This window comes from Grus americana, chromosome 11 (assembly GCF_028858705.1).
Source record: "Grus americana isolate bGruAme1 chromosome 11, bGruAme1.mat, whole genome shotgun sequence".
NCBI classification, from domain to species: domain Eukaryota; kingdom Metazoa; phylum Chordata; class Aves; order Gruiformes; family Gruidae; genus Grus; species Grus americana.
In genome coordinates, this window is record NC_072862.1 from 1,090,684 (window position 1) to 1,110,281 (window position 19,598).

Genomic DNA, 19,598 nt, shown 5'->3' on the forward strand with positions numbered 1-19,598 from the left:
GGCTACTCGCTTCGAGCCTCGCTGCGAGGGATGGGCACGGGGTACCCAGGCGATTCCGAGGGGGACAGTTCTAGCAAAGGTTGCAGAAAAGCAATGGGAGAATTGTCCTTACCGAGCGAGCGGAGCAGTGAAATATGTCAGCACTTTGCACAATTTAAAAAAAATTTGATTCAAAAAAAGCGTCTTCAGCCGCTGCAGCGCTGGTCCTGCAGCCAGCCGGACGATGAGGCACGGCGGCCGCTCGCCCTCACGTCAGCAGCCGGGGCTGGGCACGCACGTCTTGCCGGGGCTCCCTGTCTGCAAGATGGTTTCGAGCTGACACCTGGAAGTTGCTCGAACACGTACAAGTGGCCATGTGAACACGACCCGTCATGATTTGTTCGGAAGGCACTTTGCTTCCCAGGGAGACAAAATCCAGTTCCCTTCAGTTTTCTTTTCTTAGCAGTACAACGCAGTGCGTGGATATGTAACGTCGTAAATCCGGAATTCCTGCAGATGTGCAAGGCAGGACGGGAGAAGCACCGTGGGACCGGCACCGTGCCGTGGGGCTGCTGGAGCTGCTTGCACGCATCACCTCTTGAAATAAGGCAACAGTGCATAAAACCCTCATTGTGCAGAGATTTGCTTTTTGGGTGATTTGGCTGAAGAAGTTGAGTTAAAGAGTAAATAAAAGCTCAAATTAGATTTATATAGGCCTAATTAACCTCACTTTATATAGAATAACACATAGCCATATGAACTTTTTTTAGCTCAGTCCTAAAGCAGCCGCTGTTGCCAGTTCGGAACGGTGTTTCCACTGAAACACACCAGCACTTCATGAATACTTGTCTTTGCACCTCTACGTTTTTCTCTCTGGGGCTTTTAAGCAATTTTTGTTGTAGTGTTTATATAGCCACCTCAGTCTGCCTTCGGTTTATGTTTTTCTCACCTGAAGCCACTGAATTTTGAGTTTTATTAGTTACGGGTATCTGAAATCGCATTCTTTTAAGAATTGACTGCACTAATAAAACTCCTTAAAAGTTTCTGTTTAAAAGGCAATTGTCTTCCACCCAGCTATCAAATTCTTATGGAGCTACACTAGAGGTGAACAACTTCTCTACGGCTGTTCGTTACCACCAAGGTAAATAACAAGAATCCCATCGATTCCAACAAGTCAGGCCTGAGCCAATTCATTGGAGAAGTATCCTAGCAAACAGATTTTTGGTTGAAATGCGTTGTAAAGGAGACTGCTGCTTAGCTTTTCTTGCAGAGACCGATGTGACGCAGCCTGATCACCATCCGTCCAAACCTGCACCTCTTGGCCGGAGCAGAACAGCCTCCTCCAGCTTGGGGGGACGAGTCGTGCAGAGCAGAGCTGCTCTCGTGCTCTGATGTTGTGCGCTGCAGGGAAAGGTCGGGAGAGCTGCTTTCTTCCCCGCCTTTAAGGATTTCCCTACCTTTTCTGCACCCACACGTGCAGGGGGTGCAGAGCTGCCCCCCCCCCCGCCCCCCCCAGCCCGCACGTCGTCCGTGCCCTACGGCCACCAGCTCCCACCCTGTCGCTGCCCCCTCCCTCCTGATGACAAGGCTCCTTCTCCAGGGGTGCAGGGCCCATAAATAAATCTCAGAGCCCAGGTGTTTTCCATAGACCTCGAGGGGAACCTGTTGAACGGCCCCAGATCTGCCTTCCCCGTGGCTCTGCCTAGGGCGACCTGTGCGAGGCAGCGGTGGGACCAAGCCGTGGCGTGAGGCTCCAGGCAGCTTCCCGGTCCCTCTTCAACACGGATGGGTTGACTGACACCTCCTCCGGAACGCACAGCCCTTTGACAGCGAGATGCGGTCTTCCTGCCCCAGGGATAGCTAGTGTTCTCCTACCCATCTGAGCTGAGAGATTTTATTTCAAGTCTTATTGTTTGTCTTAGACTACACATTGCAGATACATACAAAGAATCAGCGGTCGCTTAAGCAAAGGGCTCCCTTCCTTCAAGCCCACCTCCCTTGCTGAGATGTATAAAGGCATCGCTCCAGCCACTGCTCGTTTCTGAATTGTTTTTCTCCCCACCCGAGCAGCGAAGGCTCCCCACGCTTACGTGCAGGGCAGCGCACAGGACCAGCACCCCCCCAGCCGGGGCCAATTCCCCCTCTGGCCCAGGGACGTGTGGCCCCGGGGTGGGACGACCCCAGCGGCGAGGGGGGATGCCCTGGGAAAGCTGGGAGGAGGAGGAGGGTGACCCGAACAGAGCCGCTGTCCTTAAACAGCCTCTGCCTTTTCCCTGGCAAAATCCTCCCAAATCACAAACAGACGGTCCCTTTTCCTTCCTCAAATATTTCTTAAAAAAAATAAAAAAGGGACCACAAAATGAGACGGCACTGCAAATATTTGTAGATTCAGATCAGTTAAGCTTTGAAAAACTTCATCTTGCAAAACTTCAGCTGAAAGCCCCCTGCCAGTGGTTATTTCCTCCCTGCCGGTGGGCTCTGCCCTCCCTCCCGCCCCCGGCTGGGTCTGCAGTCGGGGGGAGCAGGTGAAGGACCCCCGTGCCTGGCACAGCCCCCCACGCCCCGGCCGGGTGCGGAGGCTCTCCCCGTGGCTGCCAGACCGCAGGCACGGCCACCCTCCCCTCCAGAGCCGCCGTGCGCCAGTACTCGTTTCTCCCCCACTGGAGTTTATTTTTAAAGCGCTTCCTCTCCTAGGTCATCTCGAGAAAATATTGGGGGTAACTGCACTCACTAAGCCTGTTAAATAATTAACCCCAATTAAGCCTCAAGTAACGGCACTGGGCAATGAGTTACTTTTATCCCGGTAGGAATATTTACGCATCCACAGGTTTTGCAGTCAATCAGGATGGCTTTCCCAGGAACGCCGCTGCCTCGTGCCGGCGCAGCTCCCTCCCAGCAGCGCGGCTTCACGTGAGTCGCGTCTCTCCGCACGCCCTCGGCCCCTGCTCCGCCGCCTCGGGCTCTCTGCGTGACTTCGGCTCTGCCTCAGCCCATTTCACCGACGCAAACCGGCATCTCGGGCGCGGGGACGGTGACGTGCTCTGGCCGGTGACAGCAGCGGCACCCCAGACCTTCCTCCTTCCCGCGCTCCTGCCCTTCCCTCGGGCAGCACGCCCGCCCCGAGACCGGGAAGGGAACCGAAGCAAGACCTGGGAGACATTCATATCCAGAAATAGTTTATTTAACATTTTAGGAACATTTTCATGTATTGTCAGTCATCTTTAGGAGAACAATTATACGGAACATTTGAGTTGAAATTGGAGCTAAACGTTCACATCGGAGACCCAAAGTCCTTGTGTTTCCATCTTTGGCCATCTGTCGGAGGAACTGAAGAGGTTTGTCCTTCGCAGATTCACAAGCTAAAACACAGGCAGCAGTCACTGCAACGTGTGGTGCTAAATCCACCATTAGACAATGCAGCGCATCCCCACGGTTCCACGAAAGGGCTAGATCAGCATCAAAAACCCGCCAGGTGAGAGCTTCAGCTCTCACGGACTGCTCCGACCAGCAGACGCCAGCGCTTCGCAGGGGCTGTGCGGGACCCCTGGGCCACGCAGCAGCATTGGAAACGAGCGGCGTCCACGTCCACGGGGAGGTTTCCCAGCAGCAGCACGGAAATTCACGTTACGGGCAGCACAGAAAACGTTACTGGCCCGGTGGCACTGTCACCTCCTGGGAAAGGCGGCCGATGACCTCGGCACACCGTGGCCCTTGCTCAGCGCAGTGAGACCTGTTCCCACCCATGGCCGTTTTGAAACCCCTCACCCTGCCCCGTCTGCTCTCACCTGGCAGAGAGCAAACCTTGCGCAGCCCGGAGGAGCGGCTTCAAGCATCCCAACGCCTGGATTTTCCAGCTAAAGGAGCCCAGTGCAAAGCTTGGGGAGAAAACGAACGAATGAACAAGCTCACGCAGCCAGCGCGCCCGGCACACGGGACCAGCTGGGCACAGCGCGCCTTTCCGACCGAAGCCACTCTGAAAGCTTAACCCCCGTGCAGCATCCCGAGCTGTCCGTGCCAGTGTGAGCTGCTCGGCCGGGGCAGTCCAAACACGGCTCTTCCTCCAGCTGCCCGGCAAGTCCTGGGAGACGCCCGCTCAGACAGGGCCTGAGCACCCCATCGCACCCCAGTCCCCTTCCCTGCCCTGCCGCCTGCTTCCTCCTTAGCTTGCATTTCGTCTCCCCGTCCGTCCGCCCACAGCACAATGTGGATGAGCTGACTCAGCAAGCAGCATTGCTGACACCGTCCTCCGTCGGGGACCCTTGCCGCGGGCGGGGAGGGGGATCACGGTAACTGGGGGCTCGAGTGCTGCGCTGTGCACGGACCCCTCACCCGGGGTCCCACCGCAGCCCGTACCAGCTAAAGGTCACGCACGCAGCCAGACGGCGTACAGTGGCCTTTGTACGGAGCTTCTGTTTGAAACGATGCCACGGCTGCGGCACAAGATGCTTTCCAAAGTCACACAACAGCGTCTTTGCCCATAGCCTGTTCCTGTCATGCACAGCAACCCTGTGAAACACCTCGATTTTTATTAACTTGCTGGACAGACCCTCCGTGTATTGCTTGCTGATGGCTCTCGATGAGACAGCCAGCACCCCCCTGTACATTTAACTTGCTCAAAACCCAGAGCTCGTGACCCGCAGAAGGCAGCTGCAGCCTCCCTTGTTCTAGATGATCAACTATAGCAAAACACAGCCTAATGTCTTCACTTGGGGTGAATATCTTCTCGTGCTTACACTGAATTTCAGTTTTACTATCAAAACTGAAGACTCACATATGTTTTGAGCTGTCAGATGCATTAATTTCATGCTTTTGCTCCTGACACTTGAGAGGCACAGGATTTTGTTAAGCTGTTTAATTGCAATAAATTCTTAGCAGACAGTATTTTACAAGCTGCAAAAATACCTGAAAGGCTCGAGTGGATGCCAGCAGTCCAAAAAGCCTGAAGCAAGCATGTGTATGCCAAAACAGGGACCTCAGAGAAGAATTACCATTTACAGATCACAAAATCAAACCCCAAACCAGAACATGCTACAGTGGCAGCTTTTTTCCAAGTAGACAAACAAAGGCATTAGTGAGGAGGATTGTGTTAACGGCGACACACTGCGTAAGGAGTCGATGCTGCCACGTGAGGACCGCGGTCACAGTCCAGCACAAAGGTCCTGTCGCCGAGGACAGTCCTTGTACGCAAAGCGGACCAGACCTCTCCGTCCCTTGGAGACGATCCGGCGGCAGGAGGGCGGTGGGGACGACCCAGCGCTGCCCGCACAGCCCCCGGGAGCACAGCTGGCAGGAGGGGCAGGCTCTGCTCTCAGGGTAACACCTCCCCTCCCGCTGCCATGCCGGGGTGCCAGCCCTCCCCCTGAAACCCCGTCCTCTCCCCGTGCCTCCGCTCCGACATTTACCCGAGCTCCCACCATGCACATTCTTCTGCAGCAAAGAGCCACCTCTTCTCCACCACCTCCCTCTGAGGCTCTGCTGGTTTGTTAACCCTGGCAGAGGTGGAAGGGGGATTGATCCCCTTTACCCGCACACTTCCCCAGGCAGGGGAGAGGGGAAGGGACCCCAAGAGAAGAGGGGTCCACTGGAAATCCCACCGCTAAAGGGCTTACACGCAGGTGCTGGCCCACAGATGCAGAAAACACGCCAGCCGTGGGAACCTGGGCGCAAGCTCACCCCCCTGCGCACAGAAGCACAGGACCAGGGTCCCCATCCATACGGGTTTAACAACAGATGTTCGAGGTCCAGATGAGCATCCCCACCCTGGGGACATCCCCTACCCACCATACTCTGTCCTGGACTTGTTGCACACCACGCACCCCTTCGGCTAGCTTACTTGGTCTCAAATACTCAAAGGAAAAGACGTCACTGCACACTTTGTGGGGCTCGGTAGCGTCAGCGCTGAGAGCACAGCACCCAGCTCACAGGGTCTCCCCCAAACCCCCCACCCCACAAGCCGGGGAGCAGGACCCACTGCCTGGCACAGCCCTGGTTTCACGTCGGGCTGGGGAGGGAAGGCGGCTGCAGGGGGGGAGCAGCTTCGGTGCGGGGACAGCCAGCATCACCCCCCCCCCCCCACTGTATCGCACCCCCACAAGGACTGCGCAGCCAGCCAAGGCAAAACCAACACACCCAGGGAGAAGACTGCAGCACGCTGGGGAGTTTAGTTCATAATCTTTCACCTAGGAACTCAGGCTTGTGGTGGATTTTCTCCCCATTTAATTCTCTTCCAGACAGCTGTGCACCTACTGGGTAACGTAACCAGCTGGGGGTGCAAAGGGACACGGACTTGCCCTCAAGGAATGCTGTTTGGATGGTAATGCCTGTGCTGAAATAGCACCCATAGGTGATTCACACTGCTCCTGGCGCTGCCCACACTCAACGTGCGTGGTTTTGGCTGCCGTAACATCGCAGGGCTTAGAATAAAGGTGTGTCTTTAAGAAAAATAATAATTACAAAGATGTAGAGACACTTCCCTTGTAACAAAACAGAGGCAGTAATAAATTAAGCACTGAGCTTTATTTTTCATTCCCACTTTACTTAGAACCAAAGTGCCCGTATCCAAGGGACCTTTATTATTCCTTGCACAACTTCAGGTCTACACCTCCTCTCTTGACTTGCAGCATCCGACCGAGTTTCAGGACACCCCCAGGCACTCAACGCATCCACTAAATAACCTGAGGTGGACAAACGACCCCAGCAGCACATGCACCCCGGTACCCTGCCACACACACCCGTCACCCCCCAGCTACGGCTGTCGCTGTCACCTCGGGATGTTCTGCTCTGCTCTTTAACTACCCCCGCGTTTCCAGCAACATCAACCACGGAACAGCACGGGGCTGGATGAAGTGTAAGAGGGCATCACCCCCCACATCCAGATGTGTCTTTACACCATGTGGGTCTCACCTGCTCAAACACTGCAACGGATGGGCATCCCCTGGGGGGGCAGAGCCTGGCCTGCAGCTTGCACAGGTTCCCCCCGACTCTCACATGCAAGTTATTTTATCATAAGCAAGCAAACATCCGTAGCACAGAGCATGCTTTAAAGAAAAAACAGCATCTTCTGTAGCAGAAAGAAAACCTAGCAATCGTGAGCTCCTTGCACACTCACCTCTGCAAAAAGTATTCCAGTTCTCTGGCAAATAACACATTTAATATATGAAAAAAGGATCAAGCACACAGACATCTGCCAGCCTAGACTATCTGATATTTTCAGGGCTACCAGAAGCATTGTTTGATGTAGGGAACAAATTGGATTATCCACAGAGACTCGGCGCTGGATCCCGGGGCAGTGTCACCCCATCGGCTCCAAGGGGGTACGGGCACCTCCCTGAGGGACACAGAGCTACGCAGCATGCAGGGCGAGGGTGCTGCCGGCTCTGAGGGGAAGGTACACTGGTTTTGGGGGTGGGGGGGCACAGATAGGGTACAGGGAAAATCTGGCATTGCAGCAGTTCAGGCATACCCCCTCCCCCCAAGACAGCTTAGGCTGGAAAGCTGTTTTCCATAAAATCCCTGGTCAGACCCAGCCGAAATAAAGGCCACACTTTAAATGCTTAACGACCTCCCGAGTCGCGGCAGAACACAATGCCGCTCTGTGGAGACACGCTCGCCCGCAGGAGCAGGCAGTGGGGGGCAGGCGGGGGCCGGGAACGCGGCTGGTGGGACCGGCCGGGAATGCTGCTGCATCCCCATCCCAGGGCCAGAGCTCTCGGGGGCTGAGCCAGCCGGTCGTCCCAGGGCAGAGCTGCACCCTTCCCACCTCCCCGGGGTTAAACCAAGGGCCCCGCGGGCCAATTCGTTATTTTTTTACATTATTGAACACTTTGGAGGAGAAAGCTACAGTTATATGTTGCTGCAATTTTATATCATTTGCTTTCAGAAGGTAAGCACCCAGGTTAATCAAATTCCTCAAACCCATTGCTTTAGTACAGTTGTCAGCAGCCTGTTAGCGTAAACTTCCAGTATGGATTTCAAAAAATACCAACAACCCTTGTTTTTGACCATGACCATGGGTTTAGTATGCCAAAAGTTACTTTTGAGATGTGTTATTTCCAAAAGATTATTGCAAAATCTTAGTCATAAGAAGCTTGGAGAGACTTTATAAACACCAGCACAGCACAGCCCCTCCTTTTCAGTCCCTCCTAGTCAGATACGCCGTGTACCTCCCACCCGCAGGCGTACCAATTTCCTTTGCTTCCTCCCCAAGGAAATATTCCCCCGCAAGCTGTATTGGATGCAAGGGGGCACTTAGTTGCTTGCAAGTGAATAGCCAGGCTCTAATTTTTTTTGTAACCTTCCCTTTCTCGTGTACTCATCAAATGAGCCCAGTGCTGGTAGGACCTCGGGGAGCCCGCTGTGCCCCCGGGCTGCTCCCCGCTCAGAGGCGCTTGCTTTTGCTGCAGGTCGTGCACAGGAGGTTGGCGTTGTGCAGAGCGAAGGGTTTGCCGGTCAGCAGCGTCTCGCACTCCAGGCAGGCAAAGTGCTTCTTGTGCCAGGCCATCCCTTCTGCCTGCTGGTAGTCCTCCGAGAAGATGATCTACAGGACAGACACAACTGCTTATTGCCACCCTCTCGCCAAGCTGGAGCGCGGCAGGAGCAGGGAGAACCGGCCCCGCGCCTCCCACCAAGCCCGTCTGCCGCGGAGGCCAGGCTTTAGGAGGGGTAAGCAAAAGGCACGGGACTGCTCCCAAGCAATTAAGCCAAAGTCATGGGCTGCAATTAAGCACCATAAACCCATCAGGTTTTAAATGCAACTAGAGCTGGATTGTTGCTCTGAGATACCGTGTCACTAGCCAAGACTGGCATTAACGTCACGCTGCTTTACCCCATTTTCCTCAGGCACCTCCAGCTCCCCAGAGCAGCCGCAGCCCTGGTGACCAGCACCAGAAGGACACCGGTCCCAGACGCGCACCAGAGAAGCCCTGAGTTAGCCCGCGCCAGGACCCCAGGGCACGCAGGGAGCTCCGGGCAGAGGGAACCCGGCCAGTCCCTACCTCGTCGCAGCCGGCGCAGCGTGGCCGGAGGCTCTCGCAGTAGTGCCGCCCACACCAGGCGGCTCCGCTCTTCCAGAAGTAGATGAGGTCGACGAGGGGCTCGGAGCACCGGCAACACACGAAGCACGCCGGGTGCCACTGCCGGGAGTAGCCCGCCCTGTCGGCGTACACCACCGGGCAGTCCCCCGGCACCGCCTGCTTGCAGGTCTCGCAGCGCTGCAAGAGAGGCAGAGGGGTGAGCATGGGGCCGGGCGTGCAGGAGCAAAGCAGCAGCGCTCAGTGCACGGGATGGATGTTTACTTTCAGACATACGGATTCACGGCATCTTTTCAATACATCGTTCTTAACCGTACGGCTGGTAAGAAACATGGTCAGCAAAACGGAACACCACAATCTCCGAGCACGTCCTCAATGCTTCCTACATAGGCTGAAGGACCTATTGTGTTCCTGCTTTACATCCCAAAATGCCAAGGAGGACAGTGGAAATAAAACGTTTAATTCCAGGACTGCTAGGCTGTGTGGCTTAGGTTGCTTTTGTTTGAGCTCTTGTTCTGTGAAGGGAAAGTTGAGAACACCAAAACCATTTCAGAGCTGAATCAGCTTGGAAGGGACAGCAAACACACCAGTCTGAAACAAAGGTACAGCAACAGTGCAGCGAGGGGGAAGAGTGAGAACAGCTAAACTGAAGAGAAAGCAATGGTTCAGCTTGAGAAAAGCGCTGGGAGAAAAGTCTCAGTTGTGCAGCAGCGCTCAGAAAACAGAGAGCATCACAGGGCACCCAACGCCAGCAGCACCAATGTCTCCAAGTCTATTGCCCCAGATCCTGCGCGAACATTTGGACCAGTGGTACGTGTGGACAGCGTCAAGCCATAATATAAAACTAATTCTAAAACGTACATTTGCTAGCCCTCACCTGGAATACTGTTTACTTCCTTCCAGCCAGATCCCCAAGCAGGTGAGGACCCACCATCAGCTAAACATCTGGCCTTTGGGACCCCCCCAAGCTAAACCCAACCTTCACAAAAATCCAAAGGTTCTCTGAGAAAAATCCTGTAGTACAGAAGAAACACAGCATGCCAAAGACTGATATTTTACAGAGAGATTAGGAACTTTGGTCGTTTCTCACTGTTTTTCAATATATATATCTACACATAAGACAGATGTCACTACAGATTTCAGCACAGTGCTTTTGATTTATAACAGTCCAAACAGACAGAATTAGATTTGGCTAATCTGAAGATTAATTAGCATCTATGTGTATTACCCACAAGACCAACTGGGTTTACTCTCTCTCTGTGCCTGCAGAGCGATGCTGCGATTAGTTAAGAGCAAGCTTTAAAGCTCTCCTCTCCGAAGCTGAGTCTGTGCTTCATCACTCCTACAAGAAACGCTCCCAAGTAGCAGCTGGACTCTGTTCCAGCAGAGCCCGTGGCTGCAAGGCCAGGCTTCCGCTAGCAAGCTCCGCAGCGGGCTGGCTGGGGCTTGTACAAACCACAACACAGCGCGGAGCAGCTTGTGTGTCACACGTGTTGCGGTGTAAGCTGCTGTGCCCGACCAGAGCACTCGCACAGTGGCGTGTCCCCTCCAGCTCCGGGAGTTTCCCGCCCCACGCTCAAACAGCAGCTTCATTTACAAACGCTCTGATTTAAGTTGACAAGTTTCTAATAGGTGGGTCGTAGAGACACAAAGATAAAGTTTCTCAGCTGAAGGCAAACTGACCATTTGAGCTGCAGGAGGGCCCCGGGGATGGGCAGGGACAGAGCAGCGGGGTGTCCCGCACGGCAGCTGCGGTCCGTGTCCTAAGGAACACCACCCTGATGCCACCACGGCATGGGACCCTGGCGATCCTCGCTGCTGCAGCCCCAGACACAGCCTCTCTGGGGTACAGAGCGAGCAGGGGTCCCTCTGAGCTCTGCAAGTGTCCAACTAGAGCCGAGCTCCCCACCATGTCCAGCCCCTTCTGCCAGTTCATGGCTCGAGTGCTAGAGAGACCGTTCTCTGCGTCTGGGGAGCCTGCTTAAACTCCCTTCTCCCCTTACACAGCAGAAGGCTACGGGTCTTTCTACACCCACCAAGTGGCTTTTCTTTGTTCTGTTGCTATTATTTCCCGCACACCACGCACTTTGCTATCGCCTCCTCCTTCGCTTAGTCTGGATTTTCAGGAACAGCCCCACAGCGCCTGGAGCGGTTCCACCAAGCTGACGGGCATCTCCTATTTTACCAGCAAATCCCCTATGACAAGCAACGGCAGCACAAGAGGAGACACAAGATGTTTCCTGGCTTGGTTTTCCTGCGAGTCTGAAAGGGGATACGTCTGCTTACACTGCTCCTTCCACTCCAAAGGGCTGCAGACGCGTTCCCGAGCTCTCCCAAGGCCCCCGCCAACGAGGCGGTAAGCTCCAGCAGAAGCGGAGAAGCGCAGCAGCCGTGCTATTTTGGGTCTCTACGAACAAGAACAGAAGTACGCGAAGCTGCCGCAGCGGGTGCGGAGCAGCTGGCAGAGCAGCGCTCTCGACACACCTTGCTCGATGAATTCTGCACCCCTCAGTGTTTTTCCCTGCACCCCCGATACCTCCCCAAGGCACCGGATTTGGGCGGCTCAGGGCGCTAGAGCCCAACCCTGCAGCTGCCTCCACACTGGCACCCTGGGGAAGCCGCCAGAGCCATCCATCCAGCCCTGCTTATCTGGCAAGATCTAACAGCGAGAACAAACACGAGCAGCTTTCCAACTCCAGGCTCAAGTTTCTTGCCAATACGAACTGTTAAAAAAACAACTTATTTTGCTGTTTCTTTCTATGGCAATTATTCACAGGGCTTTTCCTAAGCATCATATAACTTCTATCCTCCTGCCATTTACAGAATAAATAAAAAGTGGCTCTTCAAAATTTAAGATGGGATTACAGCTTGGTACTCATTTTACATCTCCATCGTGTAGGGAGAGGAGTGAAGACTTTATTAGCAGAGTTACCAGAGATGTTGGCCAAGACAGTGTTCCTTTCTCCCAAGCTTTTTCAAACTCGCTCTCTCCGCTGGCTGCTATTTCTCAACGCCAGCTCCCGCAGAAGGAGCTCCCTGGGCACCACACGGCTTCCCCCGAGCACTCACTACATTGCTGGCCTTGAGCTTTTCAGGACAATGGCTAATTTTGATCAACCGTTTCAGGATTTGATTCCACCACAGTGGCTTATAACACCAGAGGACTCTCCGGTTCTGGGAGGGTTAAAGATGATTTTATGCTCGGTGGAGAGCATTCGGCTCGTAGGACAGACATGCTACAGTGATGGGGCCCCTCTCTGCAGCTGAGATGAGTTCAAAAAGCCATCTGAGCTCAGATGCCTCTCCTGGTGATTTACACTGGCCCTGGATGTTTGCCTTCACACACCAATTTCAACACAGCTGGCCTGAGTGTGCAATAAGGGGTTTAACAACCTTAGCACAGACCACACAAACACCCAAGGAAATCACTGCAGCTTGTTTCTTGGTGCAGCACTGGTGCTTTCAGGGTTCGTTCTCTTCTACAGCAAGGGTTGTGGCTTGGTTTGGTTTTGTTTTTTCCCCACACCTGATCTTCATAAATTTATAGTTCAGTCTCACACCTTGATCTGAAATAGGGTGAAGTCAAGCTGTTGGTGCTGATTAAGAGGTTTGGTATTTAACAGATTCAAATCTGTGTCCTACTTCTAATGGACTCAATATGAAGAAACATCACACAAATTGCCTGAGAATCAGGATCTCCAAAATAAGCTATTCAGGATCTCCAAAATAAGCTATTCAGCACTGTATTTTCCCCCTACGCCCCTGAACCAAAGGCACATGTATCTACTCAAAAAGCCTTCCTCATTGCTGCAGTCCTGCAGTCTGAGTGCCAGGGACAGACACGTTCCCAGCTGAGGACAACGTGCCCTGCAGCAGCCCTGGGCAGGCTGGTGGCACCCGTGGGCATCACCTGCAGCGTCCCCAAGAGCAGCGGTGGAGGGGGCTCGGGGGACCTCCTCAGGCTTGGGAGCAGGCGGTGTGTTTAACACCCAGGTTTGGGAGACACACGGGAGGTGGTCACACGAGTAGAGAGGTACCTAGACCTCCACACCTGTAGTGCGCTGATCTACATTTCAACCCTGAATGTGACAACATGAAAACCTCCAGCGTCGCTGGCTTCGTGCACTTCATTTCTAGTCTCTTTACATCCATTCTCAACCTTCATACAACTCGTTTTGCTCATGCCTGCTTTCAACCTCACACGTACTGAAGTGCTATATCTCTTTTTTCTATGGCAGAACTTCTCTTCCAGTACAGTTTTGTGAAAGCCAGTAGACCTTCTGGAAGTTTAGCACATTTCAGATCTTGCAAACAGGTCAGCTGCATTAATTCCTGCATGAGAGACCAAATTCAAACGAGCGGTGCTTTGTTAGAGCTGGAAACAGGAGGTCTGTCTTCAGCACGGCAAGAAACCGCAGTGCTCCGTAAGTCTGCTGCGAGCTGTGCCGAGCAGCACGTCGGTCCAAGTGGATCTCCTGCAACCGCTTTTGAAACTCTTCCATTTTTCAGCTAGTGCCTCTAGAAAAATGATGCTTTAAACTATGTAGAATAACAGCACAGTTATGTATTTATTTGGAAGGACAAACTTGCAGTCTAAATAAGCCCTCATTGCTAAGATGACTTTTATTAATATGTTTGATGGAAACCTTCCTTTTTTGGCTATTTTTTTAAGCTTAAAATTCTTTGTCCAATTCAATATTTTGCTGCAATAGTGAAAAACTTTCACTCTAACACTGGACTCAAAGTCAGATGCACGTTAATAGAAAAGGCCACAGCAGAGGGGAGACATTACCCAATATGGAATGAAAATGAAAACTGCTCTTAACGTGTTACAATCTCAGTGCAGTAATGGCTAGAAAAGTCTTGCCTTAAACACTCAGACACCATTTTTCTCCCAGCTTTAAATCCTCTGCTGCAAGTTACCCTCGCAGGGGCTGTACGAAATTCTCGCTCACCATATTTTGTAAGCATTTGTTCAACACCACAATGGCCGCTCCAGACAGCGCGGGGAGAACATAAATCTAAACGGGTGTTTGGGAATCTCAACTGTTTCCCTGTAGAAATGTATTTTTATGCCCAGAGACACGCACGCTCTGTTCAAAGTTCCCTGGAGCGATTACAGCCCCAGGAGCACCATCTCCATGTCCCTCTGAGCCACCACCCACCGTCACTTGTGGTCCTTCCTCTTGCGCTGGCCTGGAAGCCTAGCTGGAAACACCCACTAACGCGCAGGAAACCAGTTTCTGATCTGGAGCACCTTACTGACTCACAATCACGCGGGGCCGCGTCACATCCAATCTTTCAGACCTGCCAAGCATCCGCAGCTGAAATCACCGGCTCCTACAGCTAACGGAAGGTTTACTCACCTTGGTGGAGGGAGGGAGATGGTGAAGAGGAGATAACCCACCCCTGCCCATCCCTGATGGACGGGTACTTGTGCTCAGCAGGAGCAGGCGAGGGGTCCCACCAGGCCTTTCACAGTGCTGTACCAAAGCACGCCACGATGCACCTGAGCATCGCGGCTCTGCTCCGGTAGTGTGAAAAAGCACTGCAGCAGACTTGGAGAAGCCCACAGGGGCACTACTGTGAACAAGGAACAGATAACCCTGGCCGGTGCAACCTTCTTCTCCCTCTAGCTGAGTCCGAACCCGTTCCTGGAAAGCTCCCCAAACTCAGAGCAGAGCCGGGACACCCCCGCAGCCCATCCCACCACCGCAGAGCGCAGCACTTACGTAGAGCCCTTCCGCGGGTGCGCGCTCCAGGGCCCCATTGGTGGACTCGGAGGGTTTGCCGGCAGCGATGCTCTTGTCCTGGGGCTTCTTCTCCTCCTCCTTCCCGCTGCCGCCCTGGCCCGGCAGCGCCACCTCCCCAACGCCCAGTGCCTCGGCTTTGTACTTCTTCACAAAGTCTTCCATCAGCTTCAGCTCGCCCTCTGCGAGGCCGCGGCACTGGGACGGGTCCTGGTCATACAGCGGGAGTTGTCTCATCAGCTGCCGCCGGCGATAGTACGCCCCGTCCGTCCCCGCCACCGGCTGCATCTCCTTTGGGATCAGCTCCATGTACTGCATGGCCTGGGACGGCAAGAGCACCGACAGTTACTTGCTTTGCACGTGTGCTTTGCACACCTTACCTTACAGAGTGGTGGCAGAACACATGCCCCTTCCCCTTTGAGTTGTTCTAACCTACGCTTCAGAAAGAAAAGGCTGAACTCAGATGCAGGTAGCATCCAGGAGGCTACTGTTAATCATTTCATCCTCAGAAAACAGGTTGGGTGGTTTGTTTCAGGGTGTGTTTTTAAAAAAAAAACCAAAAAACCAACAAAACGAAAACCCCAGACTGTGCAGGAAACAAAGCAGCACAGACTTGCTTCGCTAGTTTCTGCCAGATCCCAACAGTTTCCCTTGCTGGCATTAGCATGCCACTGTTCCAGGGAATTTGATAACAAGGCTGTTGAAAAGCCCAGAAACCCATAAATGTCAAACCCAAGAGCAGCCAGCTGCCTCCTGCCCCGTGCCAGCACAGGGAGAGCTCCGGGGAGCAGGTCAGGCTGCACCAAGAGCACCCCATAGCCCTCACGGGCTGCGGGCAGCACAGTTTACAGCAGAAGATGCCCTTTTGTCAATTAGAAAAAAAAATCTTAATACAGGAAAAAATAGTCAGGTAGCAGCTGAGCCTGTAACACTGACAGCCACCAACTCTACCTGACTGTTGATTCTGCAGTAAAGGTGTTTGGTCACTGCAGCATGGAAAGTAAATACCAAAAAACTAGCCAAAATAAAGTCTCCACTCAACTGGCCACTAGCCGCTGTCTTAAAAGCGGAGTAAACCGTGATCTCGCGAGAGGTCTGTCCCACGCTGAGTTCGTGTCTGCAGGACGGTGGGGTCTGTACAGTTAACTTCTGGCCTGGTGCTAAGGGGAAGGGAGTTTTCCACTGGAGGCATTTTTCCTATTGTAGTGTGAAGAGCTAAGGGGCAGCCAGTTGGCTCCCTGCCATTCCAGTTTAAAGACCGGCATCCAGCTGCATTAGATTTGTTTCTTACTTGGTCAGCATCCGAAAACTGAATTTTAAAAAGTAGAAGCAATTAACTGTTTACTGTACATAGTCTGGTTCAATGTGGCCTTTTAAATACAGAAATGTTTGCACAACTCTGAACAACTCATCACATCTGTAAAAACTTCAAAGTCAGCTTCCACCTCAGCTACTTGCAGCCAGACAGCAGTGCTGCACAGTGCTGCAGGGAGAGATTCCTGCCTGAAGCCTTGCGACGGCAATAGAGAAATGATTTAATGGAGGCAGGGCTTCTTCCTTGTTTCTTGGAGTGGATGTTAACATCGTTGCACGTGATATTAGACATCAACACTCAGTATCTCGTGCCTCTGTGCAAAGGGTAGGATTGATATCCAGAAGTTTACCGGGGGAGGGTTGTCATCCCATGGGAGAAGGTGCTGCTCAGGAATAATAGCTGGTCAGAGCGCTGCAGGATGCTGCAGGAGTGATCTGGTGCACAGATGGCTTTCACAGAAGTGAGAAATCCTAATAGGAACTACAGAAGCTGGATACAGGAATTCCCTGACGGCTCCTCCTGGGCCTCACACAGGCACTGCCCCACAAAATAAATACACCGCCACTGAAATCTGGCAACCGGGAAGAGCAGCAACCAAAGCCTCCATGCGTACACCCCCAGCGCTCAGACAGCGTGCGCTCTGCAGCCCGCGCTGGCTTGGTTCAGCCGCAGCAAGAGCACTAGCAGAGTAGTAACATGGTAGGATCTTAATGGAAGAAATTCTTAATCCACTACAAGCGTGCCAAGACTCGCGAACACTTACACCAGAGCTACGAGAGCAGCCCCGCGCCAGCACGTGCAGCCGAGGCATCTGGTTCCACTCCAGCGCCAGACTCCCCACCACCAACACCGAACGTCTGTGCCGAAAGTGAGACAGAAAGCAAAGTCCCAGGCTTTCTTAAAAGCACAGTGGGACCGGTTGGCCGCAGGTGGGATCACGTGCAGGGGTCAGGGGCACATGGTGGGATTTCACTCCCTCATCAAGGGAATGCTTGAAGTTATAACTGCAGATGTTATAAAATGTGTCCAGAGAGTAGATCAGGGATAAAAATTCAACCTGACACCAAAAAATGAAATGAAGGATAATAAAAATCTGTTTCTTCTGCTGCTACCATGTATTATTACAGTCAAATGCTTTACTATGTTGCCTGAGCACAGATAATTGAGGAAAAGCATTTTAAGTTTTCACTGTTAACTACTGGATTTTGCAGATATTTTGTGATCTGCTCTCTTCCTTTCCCCAAGGACCCTGAATATCTACTTCATAACTTCTCCAGGCTCAGCTTAATGAAAACATGCTCTGAACTTCCTCCTGTTATTGGACCATCCACCTCAGGACAACAATATTACAAACAACCCCAAGTTTCCAGCCTGCCTTCAGCAGGAAATCACTGGAATGAGGCAGTTATGCACTAAAAGCTTTTTGGCCCAAATCCCCTTTGCACGATCCCAAGAATGGCTGCCATCCAGCACCTCTCCTAAAACTTTGTCAAGTCGCTCTTCGAGCCAAAATTTGTCAAGGTTGTCTTCAAAGCTGCTGCATGTTGTTTATTGAACCAAGACATCCTCCAGTCTGTTCGGGCGCTTTGAAGAGCTCCCAAAGCTTTCCCAAAGCACGCACCCCCCGAGCTGCAGGGACCCGGTTTGCTGCCGCGGGCCGGGGGGGCTGCCGGGCTCCCTGTGCCCCCCACGGATCACCCCAAACATGTGCTGGTACGGCAGTGCGGCCGGGGTTCAGGCCCACAGAAGAAGAAAGCGACCCAGGAGCAGCAGGGTTCGGGCACCTTTCGCAGCATCGCTGCGGCCAGCTTGCTGAGCAGTGAAACCCGGTTTCTGATAAACACGGGGCTGGGCAGCGCGCTTAACGGCCCAGCTGGGCAGGAGAGTGCCAGCATTGTTCTCCCCAGCCCTCACGAGCTCCCCGAGTCCCTGTGGGACCTGCGGAAGGCAAACACTGGTTAAAGAAACATTCCTGCCGGGCCAACCCCCTACAGAGGGAAGGGAAAGGCCGCGAGCAGCAGCGCTGGGATCGCACACCAGGCAGCTGGATACGCCGGGGCCTCGGTCCCTCCTTAAAGCCCGCTGGTCTGTCCCGTTGGCACCAGAGCCCCAGCTGCACCCCCAGCGCAGGCCGCACGCCACCCCCAGTCGGCCTTTCCAAGGAGGTGATGGCAGCTGAATTTTAAGAAGTAATCAGTCTGCCTCTCAGGTCTGCAGCTGCAATTTCACATTTGTTTCCCCAATTCGTCTTTAAAAAAATCTGGTTGCAATTTTCAGCAGCTTTAAGCTATTTGTTTAATTTGAAGAGCAAAAGCTGTCCACTAATGACAGCATAATACATGGTGGTTTCAGTACCACCACACAGCTCAGTGCCTTCCCTCAAGAAGCGCTCGGCTGGCTAACACTTCCCCACACCAAACCCCGCTTCCGTTTGTTCCCACGCAGCGGTATCGCTCGCCTGGAAGGAAAGCGGGCGCAGGAGGGAAGGTGGGGCTGGGGGCTTGGTTTTGGATCCAGCCCTCAGCATGGGACCACACTCCCCATCTCCCTTTTTTATCCCAAGTTCTCTTCAAAAACATTTCTCCCTAGGTTCTGTATCTAGACCACACTACGCTTAGCTGTGAGGAAAAACCCCAGCTCCGGTGCTGGATCTGGGGGGGGAGGCGTTCCTCAGGCAGCAGCGATGGGCAGCTGGTGCCCACACAGGCAGGATGCTCCTGCCGCAGCCTCACTGCCCACCACAAGGAGAGTTTAAACCCCCTTCCCCCTCCTCTGCTCATCCAGCAAATCTGAGCCGAAGTTAAAGACGACAGCATTACAAAGGAGTTAAGGCACGAAGTCAGCGCTGGCTTGGCTCTGCTGCAGCGTTCGGTGGCCGCTCAGCCCGGGCCGAGGCGATGCCGCATTCAAAGGAACCAGGGCTGCGTTTTGGGGGGGGCAGGTCAGGGCCCTCTGATTTGCAGAGGCACAGGTGAGCACTAGTTGCACTCCTGCTTAATAAACCTGAGATGCCAGGCCTATTTTAAGTCCAAGATTGTAATGACTACCTAAGCAAAAAAAAATTACTATATGAAAGATGACAGTTATTTTGCCATTACCATTAAAGCCCATTTCCATAACAATAATTTACAAACACAGCACTATTTAGGTGCAGCATTATTTCTTTCCACATTCATTTAATCTCCCTGCTTTTGAGACAGACTGAAGTATAATTTCCTGAAGAAACCTCCAGACAAGTGGAAGTGTCCCAGCTGGTACCTGCGCCCGTGCTGGCTGGTTCGGGACAGGCTCATGCCCAGATTTCCAAGAGATCAGACTCAACAAGCAGGGCAGGACGCCCTCCCCAAGAGGGATGTCAGAGCCCAGGGCAGCTCCTCCTGCCCAAATAAGCCACCCAAAAAGCTCGTCTCCACCGCTGCTCCCAGAAACCCAGTCCAGACCCATGTCGCTTTAGAAGCGTGGAGACGGTTCTCTGGAGTTAGCTCCTGTCCTTGCGCACATCCCACGGCTTTAACAGCCTTCTGC

At 53.2% G+C, this 19,598-nt stretch overlaps 1 protein-coding gene across 1 annotated transcript in view; it reads right to left on the minus strand.

The window, feature by feature from the left end:
* Positions 1–6,476: 6,476 nt before the first annotated feature.
* LMCD1 (LIM and cysteine rich domains 1) overlaps positions 6,477–19,598 on the minus strand; it is a 33,389-nt gene continuing 20,267 nt past the window's right edge. Inside the window, exons 4-6 of the mRNA XM_054838335.1 lie at positions 14,741–15,079; positions 8,973–9,188; positions 6,477–8,515 (exon numbers count right to left, since the gene is read on the minus strand). Coding sequence (XP_054694310.1) covers positions 8,357–8,515; positions 8,973–9,188; positions 14,741–15,079 — 714 coding nt within the window. The 3' untranslated portion in view covers positions 6,477–8,356. The remainder of the gene's footprint in view (positions 8,516–8,972; positions 9,189–14,740; positions 15,080–19,598) is intronic.